This window comes from Oryctolagus cuniculus, chromosome 8 (genome assembly GCF_051225735.1).
Source record: "Oryctolagus cuniculus isolate XC-2025 breed Fujian yellow rabbit chromosome 8, ASM5122573v1, whole genome shotgun sequence".
Taxonomy (NCBI): Eukaryota; Metazoa; Chordata; class Mammalia; order Lagomorpha; family Leporidae; genus Oryctolagus; species Oryctolagus cuniculus.
Window position 1 is genome coordinate 100,417,296 of NC_142874.1, and position 24,134 is coordinate 100,441,429.

The following is a 24,134-nucleotide window of genomic DNA, read 5'->3' on the forward strand; positions in this document are numbered from 1 at the left end:
ATTCCGCGGGATTATTCAGCATATTACAAGGCATTTAATCTCCCTGGCCCCCAGCAGCCCCTTCCTGACCTCATCATCTCTGCGTAGTACCCTACACATTTTCAGAGGCCACTAAGCAGCACCTTCCCCGGGAGAGAAGTGGAAATGAACTTTTCAGGATATGAAGAAAACAGCAAATAAGATTATTAAGTGACTGATTACATGGCTAATACATGTGATTATAAAATACTGCATATGGAAAATTCTAACAGGCAAATCACAGTAATATTATACGCGCTCCTTTCCCACTTTAAGTGTTTACTACATTTACTGTATGCTAATGCTGCATTTTAAAGCTCCTCTTGCAATGCTGTATTCATACGGCTGACTGTATTTGACTTTTACATACATTTATCTACTCACTACTCCTGGGCTGCCTCTGATGCAATCAGCAAATAAATACTCCTTACTTATGCAAACAAAACTGAGTGTACCTTCCTTTTGACTGCCATACACCTGTAACTAATCTTTTATTTTAAAACTTCCCCAAATGGTGTGGTTGTGGTCTGGGTTGAAGACTTAAGGAGAAGAGATGAGAAATGACAAAGAGAAAGAGAAAAAGATTAATAAAAGGAACATGCTGAACTGAGGCCCAAATTATAAATCTAAGACTATAATTCTGCAGCAGATCAGGTTCTCCAGAAAGCAGATTGCAAGACTGGTTTAGCATGGCGGATGCTTCCTAAAAAGTGCCCCTAGGATCAACAGCTGTGAAAGAGAGAAGCCGAGGAGCAGGAGTTGGCAGAAGGGAGAAGTCCAGTTGCTACTCAGGACTTAGGACAGGCCCGGCCCATGACACAGCAGCTCCCAAGCTAGAACGGCCTTCCAAGTTGTCCTCAGCGGGGCTGAAGTGGCCACGCTTTTCACCTCTTCTCTCTGAGTCAGTTCACCGAATGCAGGCATCTTCACTAAGCCTGTGGCTTGTGGGGAGAGGTGCAGCTGGTAATTTGTGAAGGGGCTGACACATGCCGGCTGACCGCCAGCAGAGGCGGTATCAAGCCCTCCACCAAAGTGGTATCTGTATAGAATTACAGTGTCCAGCAGATGCTAAGTACATATTTTAAAGAAGTGAAAACTCAGTGGCAGAGAGTAGTAATTACAAATCTGAGTCTAAAACTGAGAACTGACACTCCTTGTTTCTTGCGATTCCTTATCTTTCCACTTTCCAGAGCTTCTGCCTATTTTCAAAAGAATAATCAAGGGATTATTTACTTGGTGTAAGGAATCTTCTTGAATAAGATAAGCAAAAGAAACTAGTCCAAAAAATTCTAGCCAGTTTTTTTTTTAATAGAGAGAAAACTATGCTCTCAAATTAATCACTAAATTATGAATAAATCATTGTTTTGTCTAATTTTTAACATTCTAGTTTTATTTTTATCTGGCTTTATGGGGGCTGGTGTTGTGCCATAGCTGGTAAAGCTGTACCCTGCAATGCCAGCATCCATATGGGCACCAGTTCGTGTCCTGGCTGATCCACTTGTGATCGAACTCCCTGCTAATGGCCTGGGAAAAGCAATGGAGGATGGTCCAAGTGCTTGGGATCCTGCTATCCATGTGGGAGACTCGGATGAAGCTCCTGGCTCCCAGCCCATGCTCAGCTGTTGTGGCCATCTGGGGAGTGAACCACACGATGGACAATCTTTCTCTCTCTGTCTCTCCTTCTGTAATTGTGACTTTCAAATAAATACATAAATCTTTTTTAAAAATATGACTTTTATGTATGCTCCAGTGGACATCCCATTCTGTTCCTTACATATATGCTTCCAGGTCTTCAGTAGGAAAGACATTAAACTGATAATAATCAGGGCTGGCATGAATGAGAGGTGCAATGTGCACTTTATTAGCAAGTTGACCAGCCTCCCTGGTTCTTCATTTTGTAATTTGACTCAAAAGTGATGAGATATAGTACAATAATTACCCAGGTAAAATGCTATGGACAGTGATGAGAATGTAGGTTATTTGCCTCTATGCCTAGGAATTATGCTATGCTATTGCGCTTTCCCTCCTATCTCACCTTTCAGCCACTCTGATCATCTGACCTGCGTGCTAGCACTGCACCATTCAATACTTGCTTTCCTCTCCCATGAACAATGTGGAAAATTGTTAAGAGTAACTTCCCAATGTCACATTAAAAACAAGCTTGAGATAAAGAAAGTCTGCATGAGACAGACAAACAAAAACAAGTCATAAATTAGGTCACTAGGCTTACAACAATATTTTTCCAAGAAGCCTTTATAATTTTTGGCTGGCTTTTCAGCTAGGAATATAAGATGTCCCGAGAGATTTGTTGAGCTCCAGAATTGAACTTCCAACAGGGTCAAATGGAGTGTCATCTGTGGTCCTGGCTGAACATTTATCCACATATTCAAGTATGGAGTATTAAATTTATCTAAGTCATATTTTTCAATAACATATGAAATGCTTTGTCTTTAAGCAAGATATCAAATTTTTATTTTCAAGTGCATCCATTTCAGGTTATAAAGTTCTAGCATGTTCTCTCATCTATATTAGAGAAAAATTATTTTATTGGTCTAAAACTCTTTCTAGTAGTTTTTCCAACCAACTATGCAGTTAATCTAGAAATCTGGTCTTAATGGAAAATATTATGTTTACCACACCATCTTATTGTTATTATATTTAATGTTGCTTTTAGACATCATCTGAGATCATGGAATGATAACTGAAAATTGGATATCCTGGTTTAAGAAAGTAGATTTTCTTGCAGAGGCCAGAGGCAGAGTTATAACTGGGAGGGATGTCTTGGCCATAAAAGCATAAGCTGGCAGAACCTACTGTATCTAATGAAAACTGATGGAATAAAACACATTTTAGACATCATGAAATGCAGTAGAAATGAGCATAGATAAATCCTAGAATTGTTTTTCTTTTTCATTACATTTTGCAGGCCAAATTTTAAATAGTAACCAATCATTAACTGAAACTAACGTCATTTTCTCCAAATTATCAGACAGTTGTGGGTAGTCCATTTTGATAGTGAAGTGAAAGACACCTGGGAAAATAAATATGGATCTTGGAATGCCAGCAGGATTCTTCAGGAAATCACCTTCACACAAAGAAAAATTCTATGCTGTGCCATAGTAGTCTACCTGATCTTACGTGTTACCTAGGGTGTCATATTAAATAAAACAACCCAGGCTGAGGTGGTCAGGGAGAGATCAAGATGGGCCTTTGCTGTGTTTTACACTCATATTTTAGTAACCTCACAAATTAAAAAAAAAAGTTTTCCAAGGCCAGCACTGTAGTGTAGCAGGTAAAGCCACTGCCTGCCATGCTGGCATCCCATATGGGTGCGGGTTCAAGTCCTGGTTGTTCCACTTCTGATCCAGCTCTCTGCTGTGGGCTGGGAAAGCAGTGGAAGATGCCCCAAGTCCTTGGGCTCTTGCACCTGCATGGGGGACCCAGAGGAAGCTCTTCACTCCTGACTTCTTATCGGTACTGTTCTGGCCATTGCGGTCATCTTGGGGAGTGAACCAGCAGAGAGAAGACCTTTCTCTCTGCCTCTGCCTCTCTGTAACTCTGCCTTTCAAATAAATAAATAAATCTTGTAAAAAAAAATGTTTTCCAGGGGCAGCAGGCATTATGGTGCAGAGTTAAGTCACAACTTGGGACACTTGCTTCCCACATTGGAGTGCCTGGGATCCAATTCTATATCCATTTCAATGCAGTTTCCAGCTAATGCACCTGGGAAGCAGCTGATGATGGCTCAAGTACCTGGATTCATGCCACCAACATGGGAGACCAGGATGGAGTTCCTGACTCCTGGCTTTGGCCTCACCCAGCCTTGGCTTTTGTGGGTATTTAGGGAGTGAACCACAGAGAGAAGATATCTCTCTCTCTTTCTCTCTGCCTTTCAAATAATATAAAATTTTATTTAAAAAATTAAAAATGTTTTCCAAATGAAATGTCACTAGAATTATTTATTTTGTATAAAGTGATACTACAGTAAGTCCTGGATGGCACCATTATTTTACTAGCCTTGAGGAACCAGAACAGGTACAAAGCTAAGTTAAAGATAACTTTATTACAACACTTTTTCAAACTCCAAAATGCATTTATTACTCAATTTAGATCTCATTTATAATACATTATATTACAAGGCAGAAAGCATTTCTGATCAGATATTTAGCTTCCATGTATTGCCCAAAACAGCTTCCTAGGAATAGCAGCAATGCACAATAGTTTACATCACCAAGAAAAATACTTCTTTGATGTCTCATAATCATTCATGTCACAATTTACTTTACGTTCTTTTCCTCTGAGTTAAAAACAAAGCAAACTCATCTTTTCTATATTTTACTAGTTAATGCCTGGAAATTTTCTATACCCTAAATACAGCTACCAGCTTAGAAATTTGTTGGTAGAAAACAGCATTTCTGAATCTAACCAAATCAAAAAAAAAAAAAAAAAATTCTATATCCCCCACTGCAAAGAAGGGCAGAATTCTCTTCTTGCCTTCTTTTGGAGCCAAATCAGGGCCTTTTCTTCTTCATACAGCCATCCTGAATAGTATCTACTTAAAGAGACAGCTAAATCTACAAGGAACTATTCTCTAATAAAGTCTTCCATGTGTAATCTTGCCTCTTCACATCTGCTTACTCAAAATAATTTACAATCAACTTTGAGCATTACATAATAACAAACTTAAAAGTAATTTGGGGAAATGTAAGAACATAAAGGAAGTAGTTTCCAAATTATGCAAGGACAGTATTTGCTCATCCCCTTCTGATTCAAACAACCAACCAACCAAATTAAACATACAATAATAATTCCTTTTCCAGGGTTACTGCCCCAATAACAATGGAAACAGATGTAAATCCACTGAATATAGTTCCTTAATTTTTTCTTTAGTTTTACATTTGTGAGCTCCTGACTAGCACAAAACATGTTCATCTTTCTCATTTTCACAACAGTAGTAAGTGGTTAGAAAAGTATAGAAAAGGCTCTATTTTTCATAAAGCAAATTTAATACAGATTTTACTATGAAGTTGAAAAAAGAGAGAAAGTGAGTGAAAAGGTATGTGCTGGCTGTCTGGGGAACAAGACTCATAAATCACTGCACGTTAAGAGCACGTGCTGAAACTTCATGGTGCCAGTCACGCAATTTTGTGTATTTGGGACTAAAGACGTGAAGGGGTATCTTTTCCCTGTGGAAATAAAAAAAAGAGTGATAGAGCAGAATGAGAAAAAGAAACGAAAATTCTATACTAATTCCATCATGCAGAAAACATGCCTTAAAAAGCTGGATTTCATACAGCTCTTTTATTAAAATAGCAAGTATTTTAAAGATAGACAGTTTTTTAGAAATGCAGAAATTAATCTATAGAGCCTCCCTGGAAATATCAATTTTTATGCCCAAAATAAGGGGATGGTAAGATGCACATGAACTCATTCACAGAGATATGTATTGTTAGCAGAACACACCAAAACACATTCTTTTGCCCACTTCATTTTCCAGTTCTAATGAAAATAAGCCATATACGGAAAACCCAGACAACATCTCTTAATTTGAAAATCTGTAAGTTGTACATTTAGGTCACACTAAAGGCACCAAGGTTAAAAGCTCAGCTTCTAGTTGCATACAAAAAGCTGTACCATTACACTTGAAAACTGAAAAACAAAAAATTGAGACCATTCATGAAAGGAAAACATCCAATTTAGAGAAAGCTAGAAAACTTACTTTGCCTTCTTTGTATTATCAGCTTCAGATTCTTTCACTGAAATATATTAAGCAATATCTAGTGTTAGTTTGCTCCAATAATGAAACTAATTAAGCTGTACCAATCAATATCAAATCTTTAAGTTTCATTAAACTACTAAAAAAAAAATTCCATACCATGTTGTTATTGGCTACATACTATAGTCAGGACTGCTGCTGCTGCTACTACTACTACTACTACCACCACCACCAACACCACCATCACTATCATTAATTCTACCCTTTCCAATATAACTCTAGGGGATAGCTATCTTATGTATCAGACCTATATTACGCATCTTGTAATTTAAAAGCACACTGAATTAGGTTTTTTTCAATAACTCTCAGTCAGTCGAAATGCTACTCTTTGTGGCAAAGAACATTCATTTGCTAGGATCCCCAGAAGTCCACTTACGGTGTTCAGTCCCAGTGATCTGGGCGAGGATGCGGAAGGAGCGGGACTGAGTTGTACCAGTTCTTGGGCGCCAGTCTTCAGTATCCTCAATCAATCTCTTCTTGCTGGCATCACTGTGAGTGGGTATGTGATAAAACTCTGTATTGCGCTCCACAATGTGTTTTCTTGGTGGACTGGAGATGAGAAAAAAAAATCACATTAAAATGCTAAAATATTATCTACAGGATTATTTAAAAATTATATATTTAATTATCAATATAAATAGTTCTAAGTGAGCAGCCGGCTTTCTCAATATATTCAACATTAATTTAAAAATTTTCTATAGTAAGTTTTTAAAAATTAGTAGAAAAAAAGTGTTAATATAAAATAATACTAAGAATGTATTTAACAGAAAGATTACCGTTTAGGGGGGATTTTCCTTTTAATTGACAGAAGAAGGCAGCAGGAGAAAGATTTCCCAACATGAAGAAGAAGAAAGGAAAAGGATATGAAAAAAAAAAGAACTAGAAAATGGAAAATCCACAGCAGTCAAAATCAATTTGAAGTTGTTTGGGTAATTCATCATATGATATACAAATACAGATAGATACAAAAATACAACCACAATTAAATACTGATATGCTGCTAGAATGCACTGCCTTTCACAAAATTAAATGATTCTATCTTCCCTAGGCTAGGGAACCAAGAGAGGTTTAGTATTGGCTAAACCAGCAACTCCAAACATAATTTTGGGAAGAATCAGCAGTGTTATTTCCTTCAGTATTCTCATTCATATGTACATATTCCGTATGTCCATATTCTTAATAAAGTTGTTGTATAAGATTGGCATACTGAAGAACAACTGTGTAATATTTATGAAAATAAAGCTATTTAAATCCAAAAGAGGATTTAAATATTGGGGCTATATGACTTTTCAGACGTGTGGTTTCACACAAGTCAATTTCACTGAGCCGCAGGTTTTTCATTTATTTGTAAAGCAAGAACACCACATAAAAAGTAGCATTGTTCTAATGATTAAATCAGATAATATATGTAGAGATTTGTAAACTGCAGATTCAAGAACTCTTGAGTGTGCTGAGAAGATTCGTTGTTCTATTAACAAAGCATAAATGTTGAGGATTTTACAGTGTATCTTATATAGCACTTCAAATTAAGATCTACTCAGCACAGTAAGTACTCCCTGCTTTTCCTCCCCTCAAAATAGGACAAATGCAAGTTTCTGCAGGCTATGAGATTAATTTCAAAAGAAAAAAAAAGGAACATGAGTCTGGAATAACTGAATACTGTTCCAAATCTGAGTAGCAAGAATGCTTTCTAACGGTGGGCAGATGTGGGTGGCAAGATTTGCTAGGTTTAACTCACAGTTACAAAAGTCAGTTTTACCAGCATGTCATGTGACCACTGCCATTTTCACAGATACACTATCAAAACTTCCTAAGCACAGTGAGAACTTCAGAACAATACTGACTTTATAGTCAGACAAATATGGTTTCAAGTACTACCTCCTCCACTCAGTGTGTTTCAGGCAAGTCACTTAAATTTTCTAAGTTTCAGTTTTCTCTTTTGAGAAATGAGAATAGTGTCTTAAAAGTTGTTCTGAGGAATACACAATATATGTAAATAATGAATGTAGATAATATATGTAAAGTACTTTTGACAATCCTCAGTATGACCATAAAATGTTCTTTTGTGATTACTAGAAAAACAATTGTAATTCATGTTCTAAGACTGGGTCGTATGTGTATATAGACCAGAATCAATAATATTTATGTACAGCAGAGCAGATATGTTACAACATATGGTAATATTTTATGATTCTAGAAATGAAATATATAAAAGGCCTTTTCCTAATATTAAGCAAAATCACTTTTTCAAAATACCAAAAATTTTAAAAATTATGAAAAGGGATTGCTTTACAAACACATGGCTTTCAGCAAATATAAAACAGATAATTCTTTATCTTATGAAAGTAACTAAAAATTTATATTCAACTATTAAACTTCTAGTTTAAAATTCTCTATAAGTAGTCAGTGAGTATAGTTTACTCTCAAATGATCACAATTTCAACTATAATACCAGATTATTTTATCCCCTGTAAAATGTTCGGTCTATAAAAAAATAGAACAGTGTCAAGCTAAGGCACCAAGAGTAAAATAAAATAGTTAAAGCAGTATTTTTAGCCACAGCATGTTTATAAAAGTGTAGTGCATCTTAATAACTTCTGAATCATTTATCACAGCCTAATGCCCTATCCTAAGTAATATGAAGTTTCTAAACATTTACTTAATGCTTTCTAGTTATGAAACTCTAGGCTCTGATCACTCTGACTAAAGAAGAGAAAAATTGTAATGATTTTATTTTTTAAAACGTGTTTGGAACAGGGTGCAAACAACTCTCAAGAGGAAGCAATATAGACATTCAAAATTAGCAAGTTTATTTAAAGTTTAAAAAAAAAACCTAACTGAAGACAGACATGCAAACTGCATCACCAACTGAGTATACACTGTCCATAATACTTATATATCCTTGTGAAAGTTAGCTTGCTTTTCCATTACAAAGCATGGGCCCTCTAAACAGACCCATGGATCCAAATGAAGTCTCTGGCATGTAAAACATGTTTCTTACACTCCTTAACATTATTTAAGAATTCTTACAAAGAAAACATACTAAAAAAATTTTGGTGGTGGTGTTAAGTTGAAAGCAAGATGGAAAGTTACAGAGACAATAATGAAAATTACAAAATGAAACACTGGTTTAAGTACTTACATGGTACCAGGGTTACTGAAGGAGAAATAATACACACAAAAAAAGATGTGAGAGTAGAGAAAACAATGAAGTTCCCAGGATGATTAAAAATAGACACAGATGAGGCAAAAAAGAAAAAGTGAAACAGCAAAAATTAAAAAAAATGAATTGAAGTAAAGATGCTTTACAAACACCATGCTTCAAAGTAACTATGTAAACAGACAAACAAAATTTACAGATGTTAGTCAATATTCTGTTATACTGTTATTAGGACAACATTTTTTTCCACAAAAACACCAGAAACTATTTTACATGTTAATGGTAGTTCAAAACTCATTATGGAATTATGGAATACTAAAAAAAAGCTACTATCTCTTAAAAAAAAAGGCCTAGGTATCTATAAAATTCATTGTAACACAGATTCAAATTCTTATGTTCCAAACAGAAGGCAGAGAATGAAATAATTATACGTAAAATGTAGAAACAGATCACTTCAGAGTCACTTAAAATCAGAACAGAGTTAAGAAAATCTTTCAGTCTCACGTAACAAAAGTATACACTAGCAGCAAGTGCCATCTCCTCACAGAAGCTATCCGATCATTTAAGGGAATGACAAAAAAAATTATTTAATTATCTACTTTAAAAGTGTTGGGCGTGGGAGGCGGTGCAGAGAATGAAGGAAACAGATTCTCTATCCACTGGTTCACTCCCTAGATGCCACAGCGGCCAGGTCAAACCAAAGCCAAGAACCAGGAACTCCATCCGGACCAAACTCAATTGCTGGAAGCTGGGTGGGAAACACAATAGCCATGACTCGAACCAAGCACTCATTCATGGGGTGTTCGTATGTCACAAGCAGTGGCTTAACCTGCTATGCCCCAATACCTGTCCCAACTTTGTTTCAAAAACGTAGTGACTATGATGAAAAAAAAAAAAAAAAAGGTAGGAAGCATAGTGGATTATAAAAAATTTGCTATCACTCCATTTTCAAATATTCCCTTGTCCCTCATTACCAACACCCTCATTAATAAGCAAGTCCTAGTCACTTTGAAACTAATTTTCAGAAACTTTATAGCTATGTATTTATCAGCAACATAACTGGTGCCCAGAAAATTAAATATGATGATACAGTAAAGGAACTAGGTGAGTAAGAGTTGGGGAGGGACAGTTTCTAAACATAATTCTCCTACATAGCCTGAAGTGCAGAATCACTGAGAACAAATACATTTGTGTTACATTATGGAGGGAAGACTAAAATATTCTAGTTTCTCAAGGAAGACATCATAATGTTCTTCAATTATGCAAAGAAGTTTCATTAAAGTAATAATCCATTATAAAAACAGTGAGAAAGACTGCTTGACAGCTCTGATGCTATGATGGGTCAGTGTTGCTCTACTTCCACATGTCAGTTAATTTCATAAACTCAACAAAAGACTGAGTTTCAATGAAAGAAGGTAGAATGCAAGAATAACTAACTGTGCTTTCCCTGTCCTAGTAACAGTGAAAAGCATTTTCTCCTCTGTCTTGTTATCTTAAGTAGCAGGAAAATTGTTTCTGCAAAATAATCTCTCCTGAATAGATTAGAAATTTAGGGGTATATTTAAATATTCTGAAATTCAGAAAAAAACTTATGTCAATATGGAGTTTGGAGAAAAAATATTCTCTGGTGGAAGATGGATTGATTTCAACCAAAAGATGACAATTTGAATAAATCAAAACATATTTTCATACATTTTAGGAAATGTGACCCAATGGAAAAGCCCACATAGATGGCATTGGCAAATGTGCTACTGGGGACAGCCAAATAACCTGGCCTGGCCCTGCTGCCATCTTCTCCTATGACTTGGGCAAGCTTTAATCTCAAGAAGCCTCATTTTTCTCAATAGTGAAATTGGTTACAATTTCTCTGTCTTAGAGTTCTGAAAAGGGCATACAGTGAACATATTTGAAGGCACTTGAGAAATTACAAACACAAATTTGTTTCTGGGATAGAACCTCCAAGTTTAAAAAAAGAATATTATTAAACCCAACAGAATAGATACACATCAGTTTAATCACATAGCCTCAATTCAGCTTTGGAATCATTAAACACACATAAAAATTTAAAATAACAAAAATAAGCTCAAGTCTCCAGCAGGTGATACACAGGAAAGAACACCAAAATTTGGCTTCAAAAGACCTAGGCTCAAACTGTGGCCCTGTAATTTATAAGATATATGACTTGAGAAAATGATGTATTCTCTAAACATCTGAAGTTAAATGAGAATTAAATCATAAAGTTCATTCAGAAACATTCAACATAATACATAGTAACACCTAATAATGGATCTGAAGCCTAATTAAAAAAAAAAAATCCAACTTAAATGCTTCCTTTTTTTCCTAGTTCTGTTTTCTCCCTTTATGAATGAAATTGTTTGTGACACTACAATCTAGTAACTACCCAAAATTTTCATGTGTAAAAAGTCAGCTTTAGATAGATAAACAATAAATCAAGGTTTGGAGATGCTTAACCAATATACCGGAGTATAATATTCCTAAGTATATAAAACATGAACCTCTTCAGAGTGACCATACCAACAGGAATGAAATTATTCTCAAAATTGGAAGTCAATTTTCTTGGGTATGTCCCAAAACAGGTATTCTGGATTTCTAATTCTATTCGATAGTGTGATAATAAAGACATTTTAGCACATGCTCAGAATGAGAACTTAATATAAGATTATTTTAAGTTCTCTTCCATGCGATTGTTATGTATTTTTAAGGCCAATAATCATGAGTCACTTTAGTATCAACATCAACAGAACACAAAAGCCAAGGTTTTAAAGTTAAACCATAGTGGTTCTCAATGTCCATGCCAATTAACTGTCACATTTAACAAGCTGGTAAATGATCTCTCATAACAAATTTTAAAGGTGTATGAACTTTTTGTCATCCACAGATACAACTCCATATATAGAAGTGTATACCTGCCAACAATGATTGAATTAAAAATCTAGAAAAACCACGGATTCTAGAGGCATTCTCTAACAGACACTGGTTTCTGATATTAATTCAGAAATCAAGTCAGTTTTACATAGGCGTTCATTAGCGTACAAGTGTTCATGCTTTCTCTTCTGTCTTTATCTTTGTCTTCTAACAGTCTTGATCAATATAAACTACATTTCCTCAAGCACTGCCTTTTTAAAACCATTACACGGCAAACTCCACATATATTTTACAAAGTAAGTTAAACACTGCTTTTTATTACTGTAAAACAAGTCACCACAACACAGCAATGCAAACCAAACTTATCGAAAACACTGTATGTGGTTATTCTAAATTATAGCACTTTGGCAAAATTTAATTTAATTTTGCAAAACTTGGGCATTCATGCTGTTTACTCATACAAGTATATAAATCACCATATCTCCTCTCCAGTAATGTGGATACTAACTTTGTCACTTGTGTCTTCTGTAAAGAGAAAAGCATTTGAAAATATTACTACCACATTGTTACTTTTTGTATCTTCCAAGGTGAAGTTCTTCAATATGCCATGTAGGAACTGTTAGAAGAAATTGCAGTCCATTGAAATTGAAATTAATATAAGGCACAAAAATTACCTACCTCTTGAGAACAGTGGCACATTATAATGCAAGGACACATGGAAACAGAAATGTAAATCACTTAAACTACTAGTATCCCTTCTGGTTTTCAATATAAAATCCCATTTTGTTCTTAATAAAAAGTGTAGTAAAGAATAAAGCACACAAATGCCAGTAATTTATACATGTAGAAGAAAGATTTAAAATTTAGAAAAGTGTCTTAATTATTATTACTTATAAGAAAGAACAGGAAAGTTTATGTGGTATTAAGGCATATTCTAAAAATATCAACATAATCTCCAGATTCCATATCATTAGGATAAACAGCCAATTATTTCTTAGAATGATGCTTAAGTAATAAATTCTTATTTGTGTCTTACGTTTATTAGTCCTACAAAAATGTGAGTGAGATGTCTGTCAAATTAAAAATTAGTAGCCAATCTGAATCACTTAAAGACTGACAGTCCTCCTGTGCTTTGAGGAAAAAGACATCTATGCATTTTACTTTATATCCCTCTGAACTCTGAAATTTTTAGTCACTGATACTGTTTTTAAAATAAAAAGTAATAAAAAAAAAACTCCCAACTTTAAAAGTTTTGTTTTTGCAACTTTATAAAATCTGGGAAATAGGGCCGGCGCCGCGGCTCACTAGGCTAATCCTCTGCCTAGCGGCGCTGGCACACCAGGTTCTAGTCCCAGTCAGGGCGCCGGATTCTGTCCCGGTTGCCCCTCTTCCAGGCCAGCTCTCTGCTGTGGCCCGGGAGTGCAGTGGAGGATGGCCCAGGTGCTTGGGCCCTGCACCCCATGGGAGACCAGGAAAAGCACCTGGCTCCTGGCTCCTGCCATCGGATCAGCGCGGTGCGCTGGCCGCAGCGCGCCGGCCGCGGCGGCCATTGGAGAGTGAACCAACGGCAAAGGAAGACCTTTCTCTCTGTCTCTCTTTCTCACTGTCCACTCTGCCTGTGTGTAAAAAAAAAAAAAATCTGGGAAATAGAAGAGTTAAAAAGTTTGACACTGATAGAAAAACAGTTTGACATCTTATACAAAAAAAAGTGTTCATCAAAATCATAAAACATCTGCTCTTTAACATGACAAATTGATGACAAGTGACATGTGTGATTGTCAATTTCTGTAACATAACAACAGTGAGAAAAGGGGTACCACAAATTTGTCTCAGAATTTCACATATGCCATACTTTTGTTATCAGAATAATCAAGTTTTTGTTGTTGTAACATCTGGACAATATCAGGCTATTTTCAAATATATCCAGTTTATAAACTCAAAGCAGTAACATGCTTGTTAATTATGCTAAACTTGTAACAATCCCTTTTTACACTGTGCTGAACGCCAGGTATGTGCTTAGTAAACACTTTATGGTTGATTAAAAAGCCCCCATAAAGGCTCTGAATTTCAGCACTATGTAGTTTGCCTGAAAATAATTAGCTTCAAAGAAGTTTAATTGGCTGGCACCGTGGCTCAATAGGCTAATCCTCTGCCTTGCAGCACCGGCACACCGGGTTCTAGTCCCGGTCGGGGCGCCAGATTCTGTCCCGGTTGCCCCTCTTCCAGGCCAGCTCTCTGCTGTGGCCCGGGAGTGCAGTGGAGGATGGCCCAAGTGCTTGGGCCCTGCACCCCATGGGAGACCAGGAGAAGCACCTGGCTCCTGGCTTCAGATCAGCGCGATACGCAGGCCACAGGGCGCTGGCCACGGCAGCCGTTGGAGGAAGAACCAACGGCAAAAGGAAGACCTTTCTCTCTGTCTCTCTCTCACTGTCCACTCTGCCTGTCAAAAAAAAAAAAAAAAAAAAAAAAAAAGAAGTTTAATCACCAAAGTCGTGCATAAAAGAAATTTAAACTTATTTTAAATCCATTACTTCTCCATTGTCTCAATTGCTTTTACTTCTCCAATTTTCCATTAATAAGACTTACAAATTTCAAGAAGCAGGGGAAAAATTTAGTGAAGACACTGATTTCCTTGCATGGGCTTTTTTCCTAATGAACCTGGAATTTAATAAACACAGTGAACTTCTGTTTGTGTCTGACAAGCAGCACGCAGCATTCTTCCTTTTCAGGATACCTAGACTTCAGTTACTGGAAAGTCCATTGTCTTAAAATAGACACACTGAAAAGTGACAGCCAAACACACCTCAACACTACACACCATTTCTCTTCCTCATGTGAAAGAAAAAATAACATTCTTTTTAGGACATGAGCTTTCTTAAATATATACGTCAGACTTTAAGAAGCCAGAGCATGGCAAAGCCATCTGCACATCCAGGAGTTTCTCTGCCAGAGCTCCTGCACACTCACTCTCCCTCAGGAGCCTGGAACCCTGCCACCCTCTCCTTCAAAGCCTCAACGTTGCCATGGCAGCAGTGCTACAGAAAGCATAGCCTCTTCATTACAAGAATTAACATTCAGAAGGGATTATATCTCATAGAAAGGCCCTATCCACACAATTATTTTAATTATATATTTTCCTGGGAACTGGCATTGGTTAGAAACGATCACACATGCAGATTATTTCCCTTTGTTTTCCTCTTAAAGCACATTTTTGTCACAACAAATTTGACCAGAATGATTTTACATAAATAATTTGCCTTAAAGTATCACTAAATTCCAATAGGAATAAAATGACCACCTATATTTATGAAGGTTGTGGAAAAAGTACCTACCAGTGGTTCAAATAAGTTAACAACTTCAATTATTTTTTTAAATACAGCCACAAAATGGGAAAAATTTTTAAAAAGAATAGATTTTCAAAAACTTCTGTTAATATTATATATTTAGGGTGACTGGTTTAAATTCTTTCAACTCAGGAAAAAAAAAAAACACTTTACAATGCTTTCTGATGCTTTCTAAACATCCTTTCCTGCTGTTGGTTGTTTCATTACTGCCTACTTTTAAAGAATTTATTCCAGCTTAAGCTTTTGTGAAACACATATAAGCAATCTACACAAGCCAAAAGTGGACTTGTTTTCTGTTTTCTTGACTGCTTGGTAGAAAAAAATGTTTCTTACAAACTGCTCATTTGCACTCTTCTTAGGGTGACATACATAATTTGACAACTGTAATCACTGTTTAAACTTTTGGTAGCCAATAAACAGATGGAAAAATTGAGGAAGAAAGGCTCAAGAGGTGCCTTGCATTGTAAGTGCCAGCTGCTCAGTGCTGAACCAGGACTTAGAGGGAAAAGGTTACAGGCTTTGTTACATGGTTCACAACATGTCAAAAGGCATAATTAGGTTTTGATTAACCTGTAACTGCTTTTCAGAAAGCGCTGTAGGTATATAATATAAAGGTCAGATGTTAATTAAGCAAATAAAATTTCACCTTCCTTCAAAGACCAACTGATTTGAGGGGATATACGTTAGGTGTTTCCTGGAAATTACCTGAAAGAAGAGTTTTGTAAAAGCAGAAAGCACCCTTGGCCACCTACCCATTTTGCTGTTTACTGTCACCCTGGGATCCTCTTCTCTGTCCCTCTGCTAGCTCCTGAGCAGTCTCGGAACACACGCTGGTGACTGTGGGCTGCCGTGGGACATTTACTGCAGTTTTACCAGTGCTCAGTGCCGAGGAACACTGGTCAGCACTAAGATTGGCATTAACATGCAATCCAGATGCAGCGAATGGGGGAGGAGTGACAGCAGCCACAGGCGGAGGGCAAGCATGTGATGAAGTGGCTGCATGGGCTGGGGTGAAGGCAGACGATGGTGATGGGATGGATGTGACTTTTGGTGAAGACACAGAACCAAAGGGTCGTGGTGCCTTATTGTAGGCCATGTTGGTTGTGGAAGTGACTTTGGACACAGCAGATGTAATAGGCACAGGTTTAACTACTTCTTTAGGTTCTCCCTATGTAAAATAAAAATAAACATACACAAAAACACACCAAATACATGCAAAATATATTCACTGAAAAGAACACACAGTTGATTTTTAAAAAGAAGCACAATCATGTTAGCAGCTCAAATGTCACATTTCTATATAAAAATAATGAGTTGATATAGCATAACATGCATGCTAACCAGTCCCAACATGCAAAACACAGACACATACACTAAGTACACATTTTTCAATTAAACTGAAATGAGTTTCAAAACATTAAAGAAAACTATAAAAAATCCTAAAGGGTATCATAAATGTCAATTTAGACATATTCCAAAGGAAAAATTTTAAATACCGCACAATCAACAAAACATTGCTAATTAAAATGTTTTAAAATATCTACAGCCTCAATTATAATTTCATCTTTTCCAAACATTTAAATTTTTCATCAGAGTGCAATTACTTGACTAATGCAGCAGTAAGAGCACATTTTAAACTCTTCAATTAAAAAAAAACACACACACACACAGAAAATAAGAAAATTTTTATCTAACTCGGAAATGTGGACATTCTAATTAATTATCTTAAATCAAGACTTTGGGGGCAAAAAAAACTTCAAAAAGCAAGTAACCCAAACAAACTCAATGTTTTCTCCTATAACCTTCTTCTAGTTTTCTCTCAGAATGTTTTAAGATATGACTCAGTGATAAAAATTCTTCCCCTGTTCCAATATTAATAGTTATATGAGGGGAAAAAAAAACTTAGACAGTTCCTCATTGCCAATAGTGAAATAAAAAATATCTAATAAAATGATCATCAATTCTTCCTACAATTAGAATAATTTGTTTGTAAATCTTTATCCCAAAGCATAAAGATTAAAAAAAATCAGATCAAGCATCTACAACATTGAAGAATAAACCCCTACTCACCTCATCATCCCAAAAGAAAAACAAAATTTTTAGAAAGCATATAATGGTGACTTTATTATATTTTTAATTTTAAGAAAATAGGAAATGCAAACTAATGTCACATAAATAAGAAAGCTAATTTTGAAAAAATAAGTAGCTTAATATGTAAGCAAATCAATGTAATGAGCCAATCAATGAAAAAGGCCAAATAAAATTAGAAAGAAAACCTCAAAAAGCATAAACCAGATATATATGAATAAAGTTTGGAAGAATTTGAGGCTTTATATGAAAGAAAAGGAATACTGCCAAAACCTAATCCAAGAATACTGTGAAATGTATTTCTTGGATGAAATGTTAGTAAAGATACTTTGATACTCATTTTCAGTAACTACTATTCATTACAGAAAATGTGAATAAACACAGGCAAATTAAAAATGAAAAAAATGATGAAATTTGACATGAAGTATTGATCATACATGGATCAGAAATAATGTTTTATCACATATGTATAATTACAAATGGCCAATTATGTAGGTGTTGATTTCTATTTTCTTATCCATCATTTAAACAAAAGATGAAGAAGGAAAATTGTATTCAAACTATAAGTTCCGTGTTAGTATCGCCTAACTCAGAAATGGAAACTACAGTGTCTTAGGAGGGACACAACCACGTGGCACCCTAGTAATGCTAGATTAGAAATGTACCTTTTGAACAGGAACTGGCTCAGGCTTGACTGTGGCAGATGCTCTAGAGGAAAAAAGAAAAAAAAACCATGAATTTTTGTGAACTTCTTATTAATGGAAGTTTTATTCTTAAATACCTTACATATGAAATCATTAGAATTAGTAGTCCCATAATTCATAGTTTTGACTATTCACAATCTTCTTAATTCACAGAAGTCAAAGGCTGCAACTCAGTTGAGGAAAGACAAACAAAAATTCTGTTTGCTAATGCACCCGTGCTTACTCTTTAAATTCAGACTATTCCCACCTTAAAAGGAAAGTGTAATGAAGTTGTTTCTGGTGTTTGAGCGGTTCCCCAACAATGTAATCTGAATCTCTAGATCCAATAGCACCTGCCCTTCCCATGACTGGGTCTCTCTGTGAAGACACTATACTGAATACATTCTGGTTGAATGAGTAACTGAATGAGTCTTTATGTCCATAAGTACTTATGCAAGTTAATCTATCTCTATGGTAAAGATAAATTATAAATTCTTCCTCATTTTAGAGTGTAATTTCAGTAAAGGCAATGACCATGTGCCAGTAGAGTGTATGGCATTTAAAAGATCATCAGTAATGGGTTGTAAGGGAAAGAATAGGAAAGAAGGAAAAAAAAATCTGTGTATACAATTCGACTGTTTCCTTCAAGTGGCTAAAATTAAGGGAAAGAAATATATTACCAATATATTACCATCCTTCAAATTCTCCAAACCTTTTGTTATATGACTTTTCTTTTAAAACTAGTATTTTCTTTTTTTTTATTTTTTATTTTTTGACAGGCAGAGTGGACAGTGAGAGAGACAGAGAGAAAGGTCTTCCTTTTGCCGTTGGTTCACCCTCCAATGGCTGCCATGGCTGGCGCGCTGCGGCCGGCGCACTGCGCTGATCCGAAGGCAGGAGCCAGGTGCTTCTCCTGGTCTCCCATGGGGTGCAGGGCCCAAGCACCTGGGCCATCCTCCACTGCACTCCCTGGCCACAGCAGAGAGCTGGCCTGGAAGAGGGGCAACCGGGACAGAATCCGGCACCCCAACGGGGACTAGAACCTGGTGTGCCGGCGCCGCAAGGCGGAGGATTAGCCTAGTGAGCCGCGGCGCCGGCCAAAAACTAGTATTTTCTTAAACTTTATTTTTAATGTGATACCCAAAGACTATAAGCCTAGTCTAGTCAATGATGAAGGAGGAATATCCTACTTTCTTTACTAAAGTGGAATAAGTCTAGTTCTAATCTTTTATGGGGGAAAAAATCTAACACACGAGTAAGGAGAACCACTTCTGAAAATTAACATTGTGATAGCTGTCCTTTTCTTCCAATACTATACTGAGCATCTGCTCCTTTTCTTTAGCGATGTCACTGATCACACGAAAGTAGTTAATTTTTAAAGGACACTCAAATAAATGAACAATTTTAAACACTGAGGTATAATTATTTTTAAAACCCCACATTTTCCTCTTCAAATCTTTGCAAATACACCATAGGGATAATATATTTCCCTTTGAACTACCATGATCATCACAAGCCACTTTTGTGTAGTGTGTGAGTTTGAAACCAGCAGAAATCCTGGTGATGGCTTAGTGCCAGGAACTCAACAATTTGCTCATTGTTCTCTCTACCCCTAGTGTGAAGCCACTGTACCAGAGTAAACCCTGATGGTGAGACATCAGAACCTTTGCCCAGTGCTATCCTCAGCTCATGGAATTCAAAGAACAAAGCTGTCAAGAGTGTGGAGAGAACACTCTGTTTGAAAATTGATTGATCTTTATAAAAGTAGCATCCAAAATTAAAAAAAAAAAATTCCTGATGGATTACAACCAGCTTCTTGAACAAATGAATAGAGTGCTAAATTATAATGGATTCCATCAAAAACAAGAATTGTGACATCATGGTGGGAACAATGCATAGGGAAAAAGAATCTCATAAACAAGCAATGGCTCTATCAAGATTTAGTTTCAAAAGGATCAAGGGAAACTACATTCTATGAACACCCATGAATAATGTTAAGTTTAAGTTCACTTTTACCTCATTAATGAATTTTTCTAATACTTTACAAAACAGCAAGTTTAGGTTAACAGTCTATGTTCACATCAGTATTTAAGAATGAGGAATTAGGCAAAAAAACGGTTGATTAAAATTATTCACATTACTCATTAGGTCTTGGTGACTCCTTCAACCATATCTAATATATTTAATTCATAAACAATTTTCAAAAAAGAGGAAGTTTTTTGGTTCACCCTCTGCAGAATGAATTCTAAGTTTCCCACAGCATGGCCAACTTTGGGCACACTGACCTTAGGACCCATAAACACCAGGGTACATCATTAATCACTTTAATTGCAAAGTTGTCAATTTATAATAACAAAGCAACTCCAGGGGGAAAAAAGTGAGCATTCAAGAGTGAAGAAGGATGCCTCTTTAAACAGCTTCCCTATACTTTATGGCATGTTCAGTCTATTGTTCCAAAAACTCAGACCTTCAACATTTAAATCACTTTTGGCAAAGTGTCAGTGGTTTTTCCCTAAATGATTTGAGAATATGTAGATATTTTTATAAAGAAAAGTACAAAGTAGTGCCTATAATTAGCATACTATAGGAGTTTTTAGTTTGTAAGACTATACCAACTACACACATATATTCACATACTTACTTCCTCTCTCCTTCTCTTTGCCTGTTCTCTATCACTACAGGAACTAATAAAGGAGACTTCTTTCCCCCCAACGAAGAGAAAGCAATAACCCAAAGTTGGACAGGCTTTTTGCAGACTAATAGAAACAAGAAAAGAGAACAGAAAGCAGGGCAACTGCAATGGGCCATCTGAGCACCTAGGTTTCCCTGTGCGTGTGCTTGGTTCTAAATTAGGTATGGCCCTGATACTCCCATAACAGACAGTTACCACGTGATAATTACTTCTCTAGGTAAGGATGTGTGCTTTTCTGTAATGCTGCTTTCCAGGTGGACATAGCAGGTGATTAGGGTTTGAGAAGGAACTTTCATCAATTATAAATAAAACCAAAGTGTTAGTAGATGTATGAAGAGACTAAGAAAGGAAGGAAGGGAGGGAGGGAGGAAGGGAAGGAGGAACTTTTCTGAGCTTTCTTGACCCAGACAGTTAACTATTTTCACTAGGAAAACAGCTTGGGGTAGGTGAGTAGTATATGAGGCTAAATTTTAAAAGATTCAGTGTTTGCCATTGTTACAAATAATCAAAGCATTAGGATCAGAATTACAGTTACCATTTATTGAGATCTTACTACTGTTGAATTCAAGGCTTTACAAACAGTATACAAGTTCTGTTCAAATTTCAGAAATAAACTCTAATAACATTAAATAAATTTGGACCACTAATAAATTTGACATCTATATCCACACAAATGTACCCCACTGCCAATATATATCTCACCTAGCAGGAGAAAAAAACATTAGGTTCTTATTAAACATCTCTTCCTTTCATGCCTTGGTGACTCCTTCTACCATGTACTGCTTTATATGGAAAACTGCTTTATTTTCTATGGTTGAAGTTCACTCAGTACCACCTTTACTATTGCAACCTTTCTACTGATCACCTTGGGGGACAACTGTATATGTCACTGACATCTTTTACTTGAGATCACCATTTCATCTGTTCATCTATCAAATATTTATCGAGCCTCAGGCATTGTTCAGGGTTTAGAGATACACTGATAAACAAGTAAAAGAAGTTCCCTGCCTAGAATCCATATTCTAATGGAAGAAGTAGATAATAAGCAATCTAATAAGATAGTTTCAAATAATGGTAACTGCTATGAAGAAGAATAACATGAGAGAGAGTGAGTATTTCATTTTGAAGGAGTTAAATACAAATCTCCATGCTGAGGTATAAATTAGGCTAAATATATATTTGAACTATATAAGCCTATTTACAGAAGGACTAAAAGCTGCACCACATCTTTAATATATCAAGATGAACAAAAAATCAAGTATAAAATAGCAGAATATCTAATTTGTTCTCTACTTTTCAAAGCATGAGACATGCTCTTTGAGGCTCACATTTACACTGTTCTCTGCCCTATGCTCCCATTGGAGGCATAACTGTGCGATCAACTTTTGCAGACAAGTCTCTTTACAATTGTCCAGGCTAAACACTAAATTGTAAACATTTTTTTGTAAAATAAAATTACATTTTATGTAAAACTAAGGGAATAAAGCACTCCAGCATTCAACAAAGCCTTATTAGGAAAACAAATTTAGTCTTCTGTCTGTTGTGGAGAACACAAACTTTTTTTCATTCTTCATAGTTTCAACTTCAAATTCATTTAACATTTAAAAAAAAGCTAGGTGGATTTAAATATTTTAAAACTCTGTACATAGTTACTTAGAATTGAAGAATTTAAAAATTAATGGTTAAATGTGGCTATTTTAACTATAGGTAGGCCAGGTCTATCCTTATATAATAAGTTCAAGATGAGCCCTTACTTTTATATTTATCATCTAAGCAGTAGAATCTTCTCCAATATCATTATTATTATTATTATTTTTGACAGGCAGAGTGGACAGTGAGAGAGAGAGACAGAGAGAAAGGTCTTCCTTTTCCGTTGGTTCACCCCCAATGGCCGCTGCGGCCGGCACGCCGCACTGATCCAAAGCCAGGAGCCAGGTGCTTCTCCTGGTCTCCCATGCGGGTGCAGAGCCCAAAGACTTGGGCCATCCTCCACTGCCTTCCTGGGCCATAGCAGAGAGCTGGACAGAAAGAGGAGCATCCGGGACAGAACCGGCGCCCTGACCAGAGGATTAGCCTATGGCACTGGCCCAATATCATCATTATTTCATTAAGGCATTCAGAGTGATAATATCTAAATCTAAAAAAAGGACATTATAAGTCAGCTAAATTTTCAAATATTTGTATTGTTCAAAAGTGTTTTCATTTGTTTCACATTTACACATCACATAAAAAGAACTGAAATGTAGTCAATTGTTTTTAAGCTTATTATCCTTGTAGAATTTCCCTCCATCTACTATATTAGAAAATGACCTAAAATAGTGCTTGGCAGTATACATCGCAAGTATGTGGCTCACCATGGAAGCACAATAATCAAACTGGCTTACACCTTTTCAATGGGTCAAATACAATGATCAAAGCTTTGGAAATGAAAAGGTAATAAATAAATACTTGATTTCAGTACTTATATCCTTGAAAATGAGGAAAAAACAGTTCAGACATGGCACCAATCCAGAGATCAACAATTAAGTAGCATTGACCTAAATAAATATTTTCATATTTTTATCACAAGACAGTCATGATCTACCTAGTACAAATATGAAATAATATGTATTTTCATGTACAGTCCATTAAGTTACACATTTTTACATTTCATTTACAAAATTAAACAGGTGGAGAAGAGGTAGATATGCTGTTCCTGATGCAATAAATATCAGCCTCAGTTTCATAAACATTATTCTGGACTCAAAAGCAGAGAGCTCAGAAAGGCCTGGAGACTTGGTAAGTCAATAACACACATGACAGCTGGCCAAGAGCACTCACACACAAATGTTCACTAAACTGCACTGAAACAGTCCACTTGGAAAATAACATTAAAGGACTTTTTTCTTTTAAAAGTATGCATTCAATTATATTCTCAAAGGCACAAAATAAACAGACCCAGTAACAACGAGAATAATTAACACACTGTTCTGGCTAGGACCTATCTGTGAAGCTCCTCCACATCAAATCTGCTTTTGACATAATTATAAGCATTGAGCAGACTAGAAATGCTGGCCTTAGATTCCTATACATGTTGTTTAAACAATGATATCCCATAGAAGTACTTAAAAAAAACTGAGCTAGGCAAAGGAGATCTTCTGTCTGACAATGGGTAAACATGTAAGAAGCCTAACACTGATGCCCAATTCTTAAGATAAATGACAAAAAAATTCATTATATTCCTTTAGTAGAAAAAAAGCACACCTCTAATCTGATGTCTTTGTAACATTGGCTCTAAGGTTTCCTTTAAAAACCTCTAGAGAACAGGAATAGGAGATTCCTGCCAAATTAATTTTCTCTTTTTATTAGATTCATGGAAGGATCTGAGACTCACAGAGTTAACCACTAGTACATATAAAAAAACATACAATATGCTTCATGCTCTTATCTTAAAAAACTATCTACAATGAACTCTGGCATCAAAGTTCCTGTTTCCTTTCAAGGTAAT

General features: G+C 36.0%; 1 protein-coding gene across 16 annotated transcripts in view; it reads right to left on the reverse strand.

Moving 5' to 3' along the window:
• Nucleotides 1–24,134, reverse strand: part of PDLIM5 (PDZ and LIM domain 5) — a 222,817-nt gene that overhangs the window by 83,905 nt on the left and 114,778 nt on the right. For 3 of the 16 annotated variants that reach the window (XM_089302614.1, XM_089302615.1, XM_089302616.1), the window contains exons 4-9: nucleotides 17,938–17,980; nucleotides 12,349–12,365; nucleotides 8,937–8,951; nucleotides 6,571–6,588; nucleotides 6,171–6,343; nucleotides 5,738–5,774 (exon numbers count right to left, since the gene is read on the reverse strand). In XM_089302614.1, the coding sequence (XP_089158740.1) occupies nucleotides 5,738–5,774; nucleotides 6,171–6,343; nucleotides 6,571–6,588; nucleotides 8,937–8,951; nucleotides 12,349–12,365; nucleotides 17,938–17,980 (303 nt within the window). Of the gene's footprint in view, nucleotides 1–4,062; nucleotides 5,205–5,737; nucleotides 5,775–6,170; nucleotides 6,344–6,570; nucleotides 6,589–8,936; nucleotides 8,952–12,348; nucleotides 12,366–15,936; nucleotides 16,353–17,937; nucleotides 17,981–24,134 lie in introns of those variants that run through there. The other 13 variants (XM_051819551.3, XM_089302610.1, XM_089302611.1 and 10 more) reach the window with 9 other exon arrangements.